The sequence below is a fragment of the Scatophagus argus genome, chromosome 1 (genome assembly GCF_020382885.2).
Source record: "Scatophagus argus isolate fScaArg1 chromosome 1, fScaArg1.pri, whole genome shotgun sequence".
NCBI lineage: Eukaryota > Metazoa > Chordata > Actinopteri > Scatophagidae > Scatophagus > Scatophagus argus.
The window spans coordinates 29698472-29717560 of record NC_058493.1 but is presented as its reverse complement, the minus strand read 5'-3'; the positions used below and the strand labels follow the sequence as shown (position 1 = coordinate 29717560).

Here is a 19089-nt window from a genome sequence, read left to right as displayed (position 1 = left end):
AGAAATCCCTGTGGTGTAGCTTTATAACCAAAAGTTAGCTAAATTATTATTTGTCTGTGTTTTCTGCTTTCTGCAGAGCTTAATAAGGTGAAATTAACTGTAAGATCTGTTGTTATCTAAATAAATGGTTGGTTGAAGTCAGAAAGTGAAGGTTCATTCCCGATCCATTCCACAACACATAAGAGAATATGCAACTGCACAATTACACAACCCTCGTGACATCTGCTGCTGCTGCTAATACAGACAGGAAACATGTTGATGCTGTCCACTGAGCACACAGCTCAGGCTGTTTACATCAGAAAGCCTCACTCTCAGAGGGAAACAGAGGATTTGATTCTTCATATTTGGCATGAACAAACATTAGATCACAACATGAAAAAATGACAGAGACTCTGTTTTGCTGCTCCTGTTTTTATTGATGATCAGTTTCAAATTAAAAGCCGTCTGCTCTGACATGCTCAGTTGGCAGCGATGGTCTGATCCATCCAGGCGCGCAGCTCGGTGACGCGGGCGTACACACCGGGCATGGAGGGAGAGCAGGTTCCACTGCCCCAGGAAACGATGCCAACCAGAGTCCAGGCTCCAGCCTTTTGACAGACCAGAGGACCACCAGAGTCACCCTGAAAAGACAACAAATAAGCACACATAAGGAGAACCAGCAACAGGACGTCAGGATGAACACTCTGACACCTGCTACACATCTGCACCACCCACCATGCAGGAGGAGGCTCCGGAGGCTCCAGCACAGATCATCAGGTCAGTGATCTTGTTGCCCCAGTATTGACGGCACTGGTCATTGGTGAGTAAGGGGAGGGCGGCCTGCTGCAGCAGGGCAGGGGTGTCAGCAGCTGCAGCACACAAACACAGCACTGATAAACACTGATGGTAATACACGGTGTGAGCTGTACGTCTGGATATCGAACCCCGCTTCTTCAACTATTTCATGCCTCCTCTCTTAAAATGCCCAAGACTGGTTTGACACACAGTCCCAACATGTCTGCTTTGTGCTGATCTTCTTGTGACCCCTAACAAAGCTCAGGGGGGAAACACTGGTGTGTCCTGGGTTCACTTGAACACGGGTGACTCGAGGGAGACAACTTAGTTAGTTTGGTTGATTGAGTGTCGGACATCCTGAGGCCTGGTCCTCTCACTGGCCCATTTGTTGTGCTCTCACCATTGTAACGGGTCAGGCCCCAGCCGCTGGTCACACACTTCATGCCTCCGGGGAAGTTGTCTCCGGTCTCAGCCACACACACCGGGGAAACACGCGTGTTCATCTGGGCAGGGCTGGCCAGCTTGATGAGCAGGATGTCATTGTTGATGGTGAAGCCGTTGTAGCGAGGGTGCTTGAACACCTGACAGGAAATGACATGGTTATAACTGGCAAACACGCAGGAAGACAGAGTGGTAAGATGAGAAAGTGACATTGTTTGTCGCCCACCTTGCCAACTTTCATGACCTGGATGTTCTCAGCATTAGAGGAGCGGTCGTGTTCTCCAAGGACCACACGGTGGGACGTCCTGTGGAGGAAAGGGCAGAAACATGAGGCAGCTATTTTGTGTCCAAAACAAATCTCCTCAGAAAGGGAGGGGGCAGGGTGTTCTTGATTTGCTAGTGTGTGCATGAGGGGAAGAAGGTAACAGGGTGAAGGTGTTTACTGGACATTGCAGTGAGCGGCTGTCACCACCCAGTTCTCGTTGATGAGAGAGCCGCCGCAGAAGTGGAAGCCGGTGTAATCCTAAAACAACAGGAGAGAGACGACATGTTTATTAACACAACACGTGTGTGTATGTGTGTGTGTGTGTGTGTGTGTGTGTGTGTGTTTTTACCTGCAGGGACACCTGCCAGGGCCAGGAGTGAGGCACCGCCTCCTCGCCATTCACAATACGAGAGTAACCAGTGATGACAGGAGGGATGGCAGGAACACCGCAACCTGGTGACATCATGAAGACATCATTAACAGTCACAAAGCGCATGTGTGGATGTTCAGCTCTTTGTCCTGAGCCTGCAGCAAGTTTTCTTCATATTGTTGTGTACAACTGTGTGTATTCAGATGTGACACAATCAGTGAAGAATCTCTGCTAAAATGTACCGCATGTACTGTTTTAATTCAGTGGCTCCTCATATGCAGTTAACTGAAAGTCTGTCCTGAGATCTTGATGCAGAAATACAAACTTATCCACTTATCGTGAACTCAATACGGAAAACAGAATAAATCTTTCAAAAGGTGTGAAACCTGGGAAATGGGGTGTTTACTGTTCCTGACTGAAGCCACAGTGCCCTCTGCTGGTTTTTCAATATACTATCAGTGCGTGAATCAGACTGTTAAGAAGCAATTTGCAGCTGTCGCGCTGTTCTCTTCTCCACCCAGCATGCTTCACTCCCTCAGCTGTTACTCTGATGTGGAAGAGTTGGTCTCACCGTAGGCGGCGCCGGCAAAGGCGAGGCAGGAGAGGATCCACAGGAAGGCCATGGCTCGATCATGTCGGGTCTGTCTGAACCACAGCCCTTTATACAACCAGGGAGTGATGTGATTGGACGACGCAGGAGGGGACATCTTATCAGAGACAGTGGGAGTTTGGACAGGTGGCGCTGACAGAGAGTTTTCCACCTGAGGAGGAACATGAAGGTTAGAGACGAGTGAGTGACTCCACTTTATCCAGAAAACTCGGCTGGTCAAACTCATTTTTTATTTTAAAGTCTAGCAGAGGTCGGAAAGTTAAGGACTTACTTTCACTAAGCCTGAAGGGTCTTTGTGACAAAATAATCAAAAATATCCTTCTCATTGTTCCACAGTCCAGGATGACGTCCTCAGGTGTCTTGTTATGTCTGATTTAGTTTGAACCACATTTCAAATGTTCCTTAAGTAAATAGAAAACAGTTTTACACACAACTGAATAATATGAGAATAATGTGATCACTGAATTATTACATGAAACAGAACAATGTGATAATATCATAATAAATAATAATAACTTTATTTATATAGCAACTTACAAAAACCAGGTTTTCAAAGTGCTTAAAAATCATTTAAAAAAACTAGCAAGTTGTATAAAAATAGAAGACAATAAATAAACAAAATATAAATAGACAAACAGTGCAGAAGGTTTAAAATTCAAATAAAAAAAGAAAATATACAATTTAAAACCAATAAGTTTAAGGGGACAGTAAAAAGACAACATCACATAAAAGAGAAGGTCGGCAAGGTCGTTCCAAAGCCGAGAGTTTCTGACAGCAAAAGTCCGGTCACCTTTAGTCTTTAACCTCGACTTTGGAACGACCAGAAGGTCCCCACCCGAGGATCTCAGGCTTCGGGCTGGCTCATTGGGGGTCAGCAACTCTGCCATATAACTTGGAGCCAGACCCAGAAGTGCTTAAAAAGTGATCAGTAAAATCTTAAAATCAATTCTAAAATGGACTGGCAGGCAGTGGAGGGAGACTACGATGGGGGTGATGTGGTGTCGTCTGTTAAAACCAGTGAGGAGCGGAGCTGCTACGTTCTGAGCTAGTTGGAGGTGTGAGAGGGACTTGTGGGAGATGCTGGACAGAAGAGAGTTGCGAGTTGTCAGCGGTAATGACACCCAGCTGCGACAGTGGGAGGTCACTAAAATTAAAATTCAATCGGTATGAACATTAGCAAAGACTGTGTCAGACTCCGTAGTTTTCTCGTGATGACATGTATAGCCGCATGTCATCATTCAATTGCTGGCTGTCGAGGTGGTGTCCATCAAATGATGTGGGCTTTGTAGATAATTGGCAGACCTTCTGGGGAAGACCTGGCCTCATTAGGAGAGACGACATTCATCCCACTTTGGATGAAGCAGCTCTCATATCTGGTTGAGACCAGGAGGCAGAGTTGCAGTCCTACATGCCTCTCTGCACTCCCATTAGCACAGTTACCCACCCAAAATCCCATAGAGACTGTGTGTGTCCCCTGTCCCCTGACCACCTAAATTAATTAAATCACATACAAAAAGAGGAGTTATACATACATTTCTAATAAAAGATTAACACCAACACCTCCACAGTTACAATTACAATTACAAGCCACTGGGAAAAAATCCTACACTATCTGACAGCACTGTGGCAACATTTATGGAGGTGATACCATCTGCACTTACTTCAGTATCACATCTCAGTGTAACCGAACACTCCAATACAAAGGAAGAGTCATGCTAACTAAAACTCCTCTAAAATGGACATCACTGTGTCCAGTGCTGCAAGCTCATACAGAACAATACTCAACTCTATTGTTCAGCACTGTAGCCAGGCTGACAGAGAGCCATAATGCTATCAAGTCTTGTATCTCTGTAACCTTCAGCAGCAGTGACTTTATGACCCTTTTTAATGACAAGATTTTAATTAGAGCCAAAATTCAACATCTGCAGACCTCACCTGGTACTGATCTACCTTCAAACACTGGAGCCTTAAAAACAGCAGTACAACCAGATAATTATCTTGACTGCTTTTCTCCCATTGACCTTCATCAGCTAAATTCATTCATATTTTCATCTAAACCAACAACATTCCTCTTAGACCCCATCCCAACTAAGCTGCTCATAGAAGTTTTAACCTTACTTAGTACCTGTCTATTAGATGTGATTAATCTGTCCCTAATAACAGACTATACCGCAGTCCTTTAAAGTAGCTGTAGTCAAACCTCTCCTTAGCCCAATATCTAACCTTCCATTTCTCTCCAAGATCCTTGAGGAAACAGCCACCAATCAGCCATGTGACTTTCTACATAGTAATAGTTTATTTGAGGATTTCCAGTCTGGTTTTAGAGCTCATCATAGCACACAGACAGCATTGGTCAAAGTCATAAATGATCTTTTACTTGCCTTTTGTCTCTGTACTTGTATTGTTAGACCTCGGTGCTGCATTAGATACTGTTGACCATAATATTTTATTGGACAGACTGGAACACTTAATTGGCATTAAAAGGAGTGCATTAAGCTGGTTTCAGTCTTATTTATCAGATCGCAATCAGAATGAATCCTCTTTATACACTAAGGTTAATCACAGACTCCCCCAAGGTTCTGTGCTCAGACCAATACTATTCACCCTTTGCTCCCCATTGGTGATATTATTAGGAAACACTCAAAACACTTTCACTGTTATGCAGATGACACACAATTATATTTATTGATGAAACCAGATGAAGTCATTCAGCTGACCAAACTTCAGACATGCATTAAAGACATAACATATTAGAGAGGGAGAGGAGGACGAGTACAGGGAACTGGTGGACAACTTTGCAGAGTGGTCTGAACAGAATCACCTGAGACTTGATGTCAAAAGACCAAAGAGATGGTGATCGACTTCAGGAGGAAGAAGACGCCTTCACGGCCACTACAGATCGGGGGGAGGTGGTGGAGGAGGTGGAGGACTACAGATACCTGGGAGTGCAGCAAGATGTTGGGGATCTTCTACCAGTCTGTTGTTGCCATTTTCTCTGCTGTTGTGTGTTGGAGCTTCAGCATCAGAGCCAGCGACGCTAACAGACTTGATAAGATCATCAAGAAGGCTGGCTCTGTGCTCAGTCTCAGGCTGAAGTCTTTTGAGACCGTGGTGGAGAGGAGATCGCTGAACAAACTGTTATCCATCATGGACAATGAACAGCACCTCCTCCATCACACAGTAGACAGAACCTTGGAAACTCAAGGTGCCAGTCAAGATGATGGTTCAGTTCTACACGGCCATCATTGAGTCCATCCTCACCTCCTCCATCACCGTGTGGTACGCTGGGGCCACCGCCAGGAACAAGCATCAGACTGCAGCATGCAGTGCTCTCTGCTGAGAAGGTGATTGGCTGCAGCCTTCCATCTCCCAGAAACCTGTACATCTCCAGGACTCTGAGGCGTGCAGGTCAGATCACAGCTGACCCTTCTCACCCTGGACATTCGGACCAAAACCTTATGCCACAAGAACAGTTTCAGTTTTCAGTTCAGTTTTTTATTTTATTTTATTCTACTATTATATGTCACTCGTTCTTGCGTTCTATGTATACACCAATCACCAAGACAAATTCCTAGTAATATGAAACCTCTTCACTTACATGGCAATAAAGACGATTCTGATTCTGATTCTGACAGCGGAGCACCTTCTCTCACAGGCTGCTACAGCTCCGCTGTCGAAGGGACAGATACAGGAAATCTTTCCTGCCACATGCCATCACACTGTACAATAACAGCTAAACTTTATATGTTTTACTCACTAGGTTCATTGCATGCATGCATGCATCATCCGGTTTCAACAGACACAGACACCCTCTCTACATTTAAGAGTAGACTTAAAACCTTCCTTTTTGATAAAGCTTATAGTTAGGGCTGGCTTAGGATGGCCCCAGTTATGCTGCTATGGTCTTAGACTGCAGGAGATCTCCCATGATGCACTGAGCTTCTCTCTGATCCTCTAACCCACTTTTAAGACTAAACTTAAAACCTTTCTGTTTAGTAAAGCATATAGTTAGCACCAAATAAAGTGTGTAGGGCTGGTAGGCATAGTTACACTCACCTCATGCTATATAGCCACAGGTAGAATAGGTCTGACTAACTGTTAATCTTTAAATCTCTATCATAGCTAAGCTGCTATAGGCCTATGCTGCCGGGGGACACAAACATGATCCACCAAGCAGTTTCCCCTCCTCCTTCTGCTCTTCTATCCTCTCCCCTCGTCAGATTAACATGCAGTTCATTATTTTCTGTCACTAACTGTGTGTCCAGTCCTCCTCGTAGTCTTGTGTCTCTCCCTCCCTTTCTCTCTCTCTCTCTCTGTATCTTTCTGCAGGTATCTCTCCATCCAGATCTTCATGTTGAACTGCAGCTCTATGACCAACCCAATGTCTACTGTTGACATCTGCCTGTCATTCTTCCGTGCACCAACTATCGGCGGGGTGGTTCTCCCTACGGGTCGAAATTGAACTGATAGGATCTTGATTTTCAACAGCACATAAAAAATACATGAATGTTACAGCAGTTCATTATAATTTCATTATTATAATTTCAGTCTTGTGAAATGTTAAAATCATATTGAGGTGGTAGCAAAAAGTGAAACTAAACAGTTGAGATTTTGTTTTACTTGTCTTTTTAGTAATGTTGTTCTCATGTTGTTAACTGTTTTCCTGCCTGTACAACATCCATTGCACGTCTGCCCGTCCTGGGTGAGGGATCCCTCCTCTGTTGCTCACCCTGAGGTTTCTTCCATTTTTTCCTGTTAAAGGTTTTTCTGGGAGTTTTTCCTTAGTTGATGTGAGGGTCGAAGGGCAGAGGATGTTGCTGATGTTATGTTAAGCCCTTTGAGACAAACTACTTGTAAAAATGGGCTATACAAATAAAGTTGACTTGACTTGACTTGACTTAACTTTCCTTCTGCACACATTTATGTCCCATTAATACAGGTTACTAACTCAGCTTCTTCCCTGGAGTCCTTGTGCTTGTGCTCATCTCTCAGGATTCCGTGGATCATGGTTGGACTTCCTGCTGTGGTCCTGCTTGACACTGATGACTGTTATTACCGCCTGTTATATTTCTATGTTCTTATTATTACTGCTATCAAAATCATTATTATTAATACTGTCATTGTCATTCTAATACTCTCCAATACCAAAACTCTCTCCCCTCTCTCTGTTCTGATGTTTCTGTTTTCTAAAAGTAAGTTTTTCCTAAGTGGCATATAAGGTGGTACATCAGTGGAACAGTAACTTCGCCCGTCTCAGACTGTGGTGGGACTGTGGAAAGACTGGATCCAAACTCTTGTCTCAGCAGCACACAGTTTTTCACACCAGGTCGCTAGAAGACCTGCAGACTTACAATTTGGAAATGGAAACCATAACTGAGTCCACAGGAAGTCAAGGATACACTGAAATCCTCTAATTAAAAAAAGGCTTTAACTGCGGTATAGACAGGTACTGACAGTACAAAGTACAGGTGAGATCCAGAGCATCACAGAGATAGGAGATTGTTCCAGTTTTTTCCTGTAGCCTGAAATAAAGGTAGTTAACTGTTTCCTCCAGACTTGGAGTCCAAGCGGGTGAGAAGGCAAGTGATTTAGTTTTAGTCCTGTCTCACAACCAAAGAAAGTGAAATTCTCCCCATGATCCTGGAACAACTGAATGAAAATGATCTAAATGGAAAAGGTTGTTTCCTCAGGTGTGGAGGTGCTTGTGCTTAACAACCTTGTCTACTCTGGTATCGCCTGACATACTTCATCAGGTTTCGTAGCTTTTAACTTTTCTTGGGACTGTTTGGGTCACACAGTGTGTGTTGTATTCATCCAAGGAGAAGAGGGCGGGCCCTCATCTACCTGGTCAGCAGGAGAGCCACTTCTAGATTACAGTTTTCCAGAGGTGTCTGACAGGTCTGTAAGAAGTGGTTCGCTGTGTTCTCAGATGTGTAAACACTGGGACTGGATGTTGCTCTGTTGTTTTTTTTCCCCCTCCTCCGGACTGGCAGGAAAGAAACATTTGGGTGTGGTAGAGTGATTAATCAATTCTCTCCCCCTCCATTAGCTGGCTGATGTGCCCTTGAGCAAGGCACTTAACCCCCCAATTTGCTCCCTGGACTTTTTTTTGTGTGTGTTTCACTGCATGTTGCATGTGTGTGTTCAATCAGTGATGGGTTAAATGCAGAGAAGAATCTATAATAAATAAAGGTTTGAAGAAGTTAGTTAGTTTTATAAGATGTGAACATTCAAACTCTCTGCAGTAGTTGTTGAGGGAGCCACATGTTTATGGGACAAGAATGGACATCTGCAGCACTGTAACAGCTGGTGGGCTCTGAGTCTGAGGCTATTGGAGGAGGCAGCAGGACTGGTAGTGATGATGCCCAGGCTGAGGGCTCTTTGCTGGGTGTCTGCTCAGTCCAGGTGGCTCAGGAAGGTCCTAAAGCTTTGGAGTTAGAGGCTCTCTGGGAAAGACAGGAGCCTCCTTATGGAGTGGAACCATGGAGCCTCTGAGCCTGACCACAGAAACCTCTTCCATGACACTTAGCTGTGCCTTGTTTTTGAAGAATTAAGCTGCCCCCTGCTGACTGTATGAAACCCTGAGAAAATGGGTCTGCAAAGAACTGACACAGGCGAGAATTTTACTTTACATCAAATGTTTTTATCCCTGTCCTGAACCTTACTGTTGCTAAAACACATTCCTCTCTACTCTTTGAAACTATATTTTCTGTCTGTTTGATGAAAACCTCTTTGAAACAGTGCCGGTTATAAAAAGATGAAGTTAAGAGCCAACTACTAAATTTTCTCTCAGCTGAGGCTAAACTGCCTGTATACATGAGATTCTGCTTAAAGGACACACATTCAAATGACACAGAGTTGCTGATGTTCAGGGCTTTTTTTATTACCACTCACTGGCTACACACTGAGGTGGGATTTACAGCTTGGTTTGGGGCGGTTCATTGGTTGCCCTCCACAGTGGCAGTATAACCTCTGAGGGTTCAGTTGGCGGCAAGAATCTGGTCCACCCAGTCACGGAGCTCAGTGACACGGGCATAGACGGCTGGGGTGGAGGTGGAGCAGCGGCTGCTTCCCCAGGACACAATACCGACCAGAGTCCAGGCGTTGTCCTTCTCACAGACCAGAGGACCGCCAGAATCACCCTGTGAAAAAAAAAACAAACAATAAATGAATAAATTCATGATGAAGATGTCTGATAAACTAAATCAGTGAAAACAGTCCAGCAAAGTGACACTGTGATGGAAGGTGAGACAGATGAGAGAGGTGGGACCTCACCATGCAGGAGGTGGCTCCAGCTCCTCCAGCACAGATCATCACATTGGAGATGTTGCTGCCCCAGTGTCTCTTGCACTGCTCGTTGGACAGCAGTGGCAGAGCTGCCTGCTGCAGCTTGTTGGGAGTATTGGGAGCTGTGGGAGGCAACACAGAACACTCAAACATACTTTCTCCTCCCTCTTCAGAGTAAAAGTAGTCTGACCTGAACCCAGAGTCTCAAGTAAATAGTTCTAGACAATAAAAGCAGTCTCACCGTTATAGCGGGTCAGACCCCAGCCAGAGGTGACGCAGGTCATACCAGCACTGAATACATCGCTGGACTCGGCGAGGCAGACGGGGGACACGTTGGTGCCCAAGCGGGCAGGGGTGGCCAGCTTAATGAGGGCGATGTCATTGTTGATGGTACGGGGGTTCCACTGGGGGTGAGTGAACACCTGAGGAGGAGGAGGAGGAGTTAGCTGGGGGGGAATGGTGTGTTCTGAAAGCTGACTGGCTGATGGGCGGTTCTTACCTTAGCGGGTTTCAGCAGCTGGATGTCCTCATTGGAGCCATAACCCTTGTCATGTTCTCCTGCAATCACACGGTGGTAAGTCCTGACAGGAAACAGGAAGGAGGGCTTTAGAGGGCCAATTCGCTCATATCCCACAGAGAAACATGATATTGTTCATCAAACATTACTCAGCTTAACTGTAAATTAACACAGTTGTACAGAGGTGATCATCTAAATCTTAATTCAACATCTAGATACTCGTGTCTCCTAACACGTCTTCAGCAAGACCTAACGGGGGCTGAACTGACCTGACGTTGCAGTGAGCAGCAGTCACCACCCAGTTCTCGTTGATCAGTGATCCACCACAGAAGTGAAAGCCGTTGGATTGCTGAGAGCAAAACAAACTGAAGTCAGTCAATGAACAGCACAAGAAGAAGAAAAAGAAGAAGAAGAAGAGCAACATTTTGTGTTGTGGTCAGCTGACTCACCTGCAGAGACACCTGCCAGGGCCATGAGTGAGGCACTGCCTCCTCACCATTGACAATGCGGGCGTAGCCACTGACCTGTGGAGGGATGGCAGGGGTTCCACACCCTGAGAGGATGACAGGTAACAGACTTTAAAGGATGATTCTGCTCAAAACTCAAACTTCACGTTGGTGCTTTGACTACAGTTAGAATTCAGAAAACACCCAAAGTTTGAAAACTTTCATTTAAACATTGTGTGTGCATCTCACCATAGGTGGCGCTGACAAAGGCGAGGCAGGAGACAATCCAGAGGAAGGCCATGGTGTCGATGATGATGAGCTGAAGGACTGAGCTGCTGTTTTAACCCCAAACCCTGCCAAACATCAGCCAATCAGAGCTCTCTGCTTTGTCCAGCTTAGCTGCCAACTGCTTATCAGACCTGAGGCGACATCAGCATTCTCACGAGTCATACGCTGACTGACCTGATTGGCCAAAAATTCATATTGATGGCAGCAGTAAACAGAAACCAGTTGGCACATGTGACCGATATCCAAACTAAACTTTATTTACCTGCTGAATGTAGAAATGAAGTGATGCAACAATAACAGACACAAAATATTTAGCCAAAATCAAACCAAATTAAATTGTTTCATGATGATGATTGCATTTTTGAATTGAATTGAATTGAAAATTTAATTTTTCTTGTTCCTAATATAAAATATTTTGATTGACTTACTGCACTTTGACCTGTGATTGAACAAACACAATAAATGTATGTTGGAGTCACTACTACCTGATATGAACACATTTTATTAATTCAGCATTAATATTTTTTAAATTCGTTAATTAAAAGTTTTCCTCATGATGATAAAAACTCTGCAGGAGTCATCGTGTTGTTAAAAAACACATGAAACACTAACCATAGCCCTGTTGATGGCATTAGAGTTCAGCTGTGGAGGCAAACACACATAACGAAGCACGTAGGGGATTAACTGAGTGAAAGGAATTTTATTTCACATAACTGAAACAAGTTTAACAAATGAGTAAAGGAAACATGCTGTCCACATGCTTGACCAAGATAACTTGAGAGAAGATAGAAAACACAACACAATACGAGTTTCTGTTGGTCAGCTGAGATACACATTTTATTTTTTTATATACATACTATATATATTTGTTCTTGAAATATCGTTCCATTATCTTCATGTTATGTATGGTTAACATGAACCATTTTTATAAAAACATCATGCATTTATTAAATGAACTAAATTTTAAACAGACGTCCCTGTCTCGTCACATTCTCACCAGAGGATTGGACCAAATGGTAAATTTCCCATGATAACTGAAAGACTACATATGTGTAACATGTTGACACACTGATAACACTTTGTGTACAGTCAGCAAACTGTTTAGCTGTTCCAGTGTGGGATTAGTCATGAAACACGAACTCACTTTGTAAAATCATATTTTGGTCACAAAATATAGATTTAGATTATCAGGTAAGAATGTAAACCTGACTGTTATAATGAAAATTGATCAAATTGCTGTTTCAGTGTTATTACATTTAATTCATTAAATCCTTTAAATGTAACTCACACACAGGCTAATTTCTGTATTTCGTCTTTTTAAGACTCAGCTTAGGCTTCTGTGTTTGTAGACAGGAAATGATTCCATTTGATATTTTATGCTGTGATAGATCTTCATGTGATGTCATTTCCATCTTATGTTGTATATTTCAGTGTCATTGAGCAGAGATACACAGAGACAGAGTGAATCCAGGGAACAGACATTGAGAGAGTCATCTCCTACAAGTGCCTGGGCGTTCCCCTCAACAATAAACTGGAGTGGACTCACAACACGGACGCCCTGTACAAAAAGGGCCAGAGCAGACTGGAGGAGGCTGAGGGCCTTTGAAATACAGGGTCCACTCCTCAGGAGCCTTTATGACTCAGTGGTGGCATCAGCCATCTTTTATGGTGTGGTCTGCTGGGCAGGCAGCATCTCCGCCCGGGACAAAAAGAGGCTGGACAGACTGGTGAGGAGGGCCGCCTCAGTCCTGGGCTGCCTCCTGTACTGAGTGGATGAAGTGAGTGACAGGAGGACGATAGCCAAGCTGTCGTCCATGCTGGAGACCCCCTCCCACCCCCTGCAGGACACTCTGACAGCACTGGGCAGCTCCTTCAGTGACAGACTGCTACACCCGCTCTGTGTGGAGGAGGTACCGCCGCTCCTTCCTGCCCCCTGCTGTCAGACTCCACAACAAGCACAGCTGATAGACTGGACATTTAAGCTGTTGAATGTGTTAACTGGACCATAAATCTTGTGCAATAATGGGACAAATGGTCACACCAGACCCATGCAGTAATACATGTGTAATAATAATCATGCAATAATCTTTACTCATGTAACACGACTACTAGGATCAGTACCTACATACTTAGTCTTTTCCTGAAACAAATCGGTACAATAATCAATCCATCCACTAATCATAACTTGAGGGACTCTAGTGTAAAGACTCTAGTTTATTCTTTCTGAATGCTCATCCTTCCCTTATTCTTGCATGCTTTGCACCCTCTATATCCTGTTTGCTGCTGTAACACTGTAATTTTCCAGTAATGGGACTAATAAAGGATTATCTTATCTTATCTTATCATATGTGAAAACATTTCTTTAATCAGCTGACAGAGTCAGATGGAAGACCTCAGTGTTTGGTGGATCTGGGACTAAAAAGGTACTTGGTTGATGGATTTATTGGTTGACTGACTGATTGATTGATTGATTGATTGTTTGATTGAACATTTGATGAATTCTATGACAGTGTTGGTCTAAGATGAAACTGGATCTTAACTGTTTTGAGCCGTGAGACCTGACAGGTAGGACGGGCTCGCATGACGTGAGGGAGTCGCAGGTCAGAATCAGAATCAGAATCAGAAAAACTTTTATTGCCAGGTAGGTTCCACCTACGAGGAATTTGTTTTGGCATCTGGTGCAGCAGATATACGCAAGAAAAGAGAATAAAACAATGATAAATAGTGAAATGCAAAAGGTTTGTATACATAGTATACATATTCATCTGTATAAATGTGCTTGGCCATAGTGGAGGTATACATTTGTAGATGGCCATGCGTTTTTATAGGGAGAGAGAGAGAGAGAGCGAAGAGAAAGAGTGTGTGTGTGTGTGAGTTGTGAGGGGCTGGGGGGTGTCAGTGGTCGGTTTGATTTTTCATTTGTTCAGGTGGATAGCTGTTGGTTTGCTGATGGTCCCACGTGGACTAATGATGAGCCAGGGACACAGGCCTCCTTTCATCCTCACCATGTGCTATGGAACTGAATAAATATACTGTATATAATTTTTGTTATTTTTGTTATCTCCTTTGTAATTTAAGGATACGCTGATGGTTTTATTGTTTGATTGATTTCAGATGGATTCGATCAGATGGAACTTCAATAGAAAACAGAAATAGAAAGCCTGTATTGTTACTTTACAGACTACAGTGAGATTAAGAAAAATCAATCAATTTTGCACCAGAATAAGTTTACTTATTTCAGTATAATAATCAGTGTTTGTGTTTGTTAGAGTTAAATGTGCTCTTGTTCTAGGGCAGGGGTGGCCAACTAGTCAGAGACTAAGAGCCACTTTTTTTTCTGCGTTACTGCAACGAGCCACATCATACACATGGGCAACATGAACACATGAACATCATCCCATTCCTTAATCATGTATGCAGGCACAGGCACGCACACACAGACCTCTGCTCAGCCAGATTTAATTAAAATAACCACACCAACATGATAATATTAGTTATTTTCAACAGTTAACATTGTGTGCACTGTCTCACACACACAAACACTCAGTTCAAGCAAGTCCTTATCTTGAACAATCCTCTTCAAATCTGGCTTGTATTCTGTTGTTGCCACTCGAAGCAATTCTTTCAAATGAGTGTCAGTCAGAACAGATCGATGCTTTGATTTCACGTGTTTCAGGGTAGAAAACACAGACTCGCAGACGTACGTTGACCCAAACATTGACAGTATCTTAAGCGCAGCCCGTTTGATGTTGGGGTATTTTTTCATTGGCACACTTTTCCAGAACTCGATGGTCCCTTCCCTTAAAACAGCTTTCAGTTGATCTTCCTCAAAAAGATCGATCATCTCCAACTCAGCCGAAGCCGCATCTGTGACGAGCGGGGCTTTCAAACAGTCTGTCTCCGCATTAAATGGGTCAACGAGGAACGTAATCTGTGGTCTTTTCAGTTGTAGATCACAGAACCGGGTCACAAAGCTTTCGTGTAGGTTTGCAACCAGTGTTGCATATCTGTCTCTTTTCTTTTTCAGGGCGGTGCTGGTGACTTGCTCACTGGCTTTTAGCATAGTATGAAAATGCGTTAAATCTCCCTTTTGAATATGCGCCTCGAACAGCTTTAGTTTGTTGACAAACGCAAACACACTTTGCACCAGGTCAGGCAGCATTTTTAACTTACCCTGCAGGGTCAGGTTCAGTCTGTCCAAGTGACACAGCATGTCGACCAACTTGACGGAAATTGTTTACAACGCAAATGATGTTGCGCCAAAGATTCTCGTCGCGCGTTTCACGTCACTCAAACAGGCTTACCTGGTCAGCGTGCCATCTAGCCGTAGGGGGAATAAATGGCAACGCCAGCCAAGCATATTTGACGCATGTCATGTGAAAGCTCCTGAAGAGCCGCATGAAACTAGTTAAAGAGCCGCATGAGGCTCGGGAGCCGCGGGTTGGCCACCCCTGTTCTAGGGAAAGAAGCTGTTCTTTAGTCAAACAGGCCTGGCTGCAGTAACTGCTGTCTGATTACAGGGGGTGATATTTAGTCCATTCATAGTTAAACAGTCCGATCCTGCTCTGTGTGTGTGTGTGTGTGTGAGACAGTGTGTGTGTATCTGTGCGAGTCTACCCCATTGCCTTAAGCCAGCAGGTGACACCAGGTGAGTGACGTCAGTTAAACCTGTGATTCAGGCTGATAAGTGACAGTGAAGATAAATTCACTTTTTAATCCCAAAAATTTAAAAGTGAACTCTGAGCTCCCTCCCAGAGGATAAGTGGCTCCAGACAACAACAACAGACATGCTGTAGGCACAACGGAATTGCAAATTACAAAATATAAGTTATCCAAAATATACAAATGTAAATACAAATGTTACACAGGAATACAAATGATATACTAAAAAGAAGAAGAGTGCTGCATCTTACTTGTATTTGCATAGCAAATGGTAAGAGCAGGAAGTTGCCTGACAAGATTAAATTGTTCACTATTGCACATACAGTTGCATGTAATTCACAGGTTAGTAATGTAGAGATGAATTTGTGTCTGTCCTCATCTTTGCATTGACTTCTTATTATTGATTAGTTTGCTTTGTGCTGGAACACGTCAGGAGAGATGAACTCTAATGATTCATTTAAGGCTTCAGGAGTTTAAACACTTTGTTTAAAGTGGACTTGTTGTGTGAGGAAACAGAATGCATATCAAAGGAGTGTGCACAGATTTTAATGATGATTCTCAGTGTATGAAGACAGTGCACGACATCTGAAAGTGTGGATATGAATGAAGTTGATGTCTCATTCAGTTTGAAGGTTCAGTCCTGGAGGTTTTTACAGTTTTTTGCTGTTGTTTCAGGATTAAGGAGCCCCAAGGAGTCATACCACTACAGACCTGTTGCCTTGACCTCCCACCTGATGAAGACCATGAAGAGGTTCATCCTCAGTCATCTTTGCTCTGTGGTGAGTACAGCGACGGACACGCTGCAGTTTACCTACAGGCCAAAAATCTGGGTGGATGACACTGTCATCTACCTGCTGCACCGGGTGCTGACTCACCTGGAGAGTGCTGGGAGCTCTGTGAGAATCATGTTTTTTTTACTTCTCAAGCACATTCAACAATTCAACCGGTGCTGCTGAGAGGGAAGCTGGAGAGAGAAGGAGTTGACTGCTTGGATCATCGACTACCTCACCAACATTCATCACCGTCCCGGTGTCCATGGCTGAGGTACCCTTGAGCACGGTACCTAACCCCCACTGCTCCCCGGGCGCTGCACGCGGTCGCCCACTGCCCCGGGTTTGCTGTGTGTGTGCACGTCACTTGGGTGGGTTAAATGCAGAGCACAAATTTCGTTGGAGTGAGTTCCCTCCAATGACAAAATATGTCACTTTCTTTCTTACTTTCTTATTATATATATACATACATTATATTCTGTACATCTACAAAAGTACTATTTATTACAAATACTCACTGTGCAATAATAATTACATATGTATATATGCTGACTGAGTTTTTATACAAAATACCTCATTTTTCAAGTACCTTTTACTGCATATTTATTGTGTGTATATATTATATTTTTTACTTTTTTTTTCTTTTAAAAAGAATATGTCGGTAATTCCTGCTATGCTTGAGCCACTGTACCGAAATTTCGTTTGTGATGAAAATCCAAATGACAAATAAAGAAAGTCTAAGTCTAAGTCTAACAGGTCACAGTATGTGAGACTGTGTAACTGTGTTTGAGGTGGTGGTCTACAGCACGGGGGCCCCCCAGGGAACAGTACTCTCACCTTTCCTCTTCACTCTTTACACTTTGGACTTCACCTAAAACAGCAGCAGATGTCACCTCCAGAAGTTCTCTGACGACTCAGCCATTGTTGGCTGTGTGTCTGAGGGGAATGAGACGGAGTACAGGTCAGTCATCGTGGACTTTGTGGACTGGTGTGAGCGCAACCACCTGTGCTTAAACACCAGTAAAACAAAGGAGATGGTGATTGACTTCTGGAGAAGAACATTACCACTTAAACCAGTGAACATCCAGGGCGCGGACATTGAGATGGTGGACAGTTTTAATATCTGGGTGTTCACCTCAACCATAAACTGGACTGGTCACATAACACTGATGCCCTGTACAAGAAGGGCCAAGGTCGCCCCCACCTTCTGAGGAGACTGAGGTCCTTTGGAGTGTGCAGGCCCTTCCAAAGGACTTTTTATGACTCTGTGGTAGCCTCTGCTATTCAATACGCTGTGGTCTGTTGGGGACTGGGCAGCAAGGACTGGTCAACACGATCAATAGCAGGTATTGATACTTGCTCAGAGTGTATTCAGCTCCTCAACTAGCGGGAAAAACTCTCATTTCCATGGAGACAAAAAAAAGTTTCCACTATGTTCGTCCGTCCTCCCGACCCATTATCCGGATTCTGATCCAAACACACAGAAATCAGACCTGGAGCGGAGTCAAGGCTCCCCTCATCCGACCCGAGTCCGGTCTTGCAGGTCTCCCGTCTTTAATCCAGGTTTACTTCGGTTTTAATCCGATTTGATCTCGTCGGAGTTTGTCCATCAGAACTTTTCACGTGAAACAAAGAAAAGAAGAAAACGTTGCGACAGACGGAGAACCGAGACCAGCTCCTCCTCTTCATCAACGCCCCCCCTCGCCTGTTCCCGCCCCTCCCGGAGGAGAAACCAGACACGTGCAGCTCCGCAGCCACACCTGCGACACGAAGGCTGACCGTACTGGTTTTATTCACTGTAAAATGGAAAACAACTCTAAAAAACTAGAATTTTCAACAACAAACTGATATGATTTGGTCACACATTAGCTGATTTTTTTCCTTTTGACTCATCAGTCTGTCAGTCTGTTGGAATTTCCATTCATGTTAAAGGGTAAAATAAGGTTGCTATTTAAAAACTCCCAGGTCAGGAATAACAATATTTTGCATATACCATAATATAATGTATTATTATTATTATAAATAATAGTATGACAAGACAACTACATGATATTAGAAGATGTGTTATTTCACCACACACACAGTATGTATGCATGTAAGTGCAGTTTAGAGCTAGTGTGAATGATAGCTTATCTGCATTAGAAGGATGACAGACTTCATCATCCATCTTTCACTGTGCTGTTGTATGAACAGGATAAATTATTACACACACTACTTCAAAAATATCTGAAATTGTATATTAATTGAAAGAAAGCCACTGATCCATGTGGCTTTAAAGACATCATAACTTTATGCCTATCAGACAACACAGAGGAGGAAACACCCTGCAGACTTCCTGAGGCTGAAGGATGTGTCATATCAACGGCCCCTGAAAATAAACCAGTGCAGATGACCCTTCACAGACGCATAGATATGAGAAATTGCAGTCTCCCAGTCTCCTGTTCTGTGGGTGTGTTGGCTTTATCTGCTTGTGTGGCAGAACATTAAAACACTGATTCATTACATGCAGAATTTGTGGGTTTCTCTTGATAAACTCATCATTTGAAGTTGGCAGATTTAAAGATATCACTAGAGTCAGAAGGGGGCTTATTCCAGAGAAAAGGGGCACAATAGATAAAGAGTTAGGGTTAGGAGAGGAGCCCTAACTCATAATGCACCA

At 43.7% G+C, this 19089-nt stretch overlaps 2 protein-coding genes across 2 annotated transcripts; both read right to left on the bottom strand.

Moving 5' to 3' along the window:
- Positions 1–395: 395 nt before the first annotated feature.
- LOC124064320 (chymotrypsin A-like) lies at positions 396–2572 on the bottom strand. The gene is made up of 7 exons (XM_046398674.1): positions 2422–2572; positions 1830–1933; positions 1659–1738; positions 1442–1520; positions 1175–1355; positions 715–848; positions 396–620 (listed from the first exon to the last, which is right to left on the bottom strand). Exons 1-7 carry the CDS (start codon positions 2555–2557, stop codon positions 459–461), a joined length of 876 nt encoding a protein of 291 aa, XP_046254630.1. The 5' UTR covers positions 2558–2572; the 3' UTR covers positions 396–458.
- A 6746-nt stretch (positions 2573–9318) lies between these two features.
- Positions 9319–11420, bottom strand: LOC124064314 (chymotrypsin B). The gene is made up of 7 exons (XM_046398660.1): positions 10960–11420; positions 10714–10817; positions 10534–10613; positions 10247–10328; positions 9989–10169; positions 9736–9869; positions 9319–9602 (listed from the first exon to the last, which is right to left on the bottom strand). Exons 1-7 carry the CDS (start codon positions 11009–11011, stop codon positions 9441–9443), a joined length of 795 nt encoding a protein of 264 aa, XP_046254616.1. The 5' UTR covers positions 11012–11420; the 3' UTR covers positions 9319–9440.
- Between the last annotated feature and the right edge of the window lie 7669 nt (positions 11421–19089).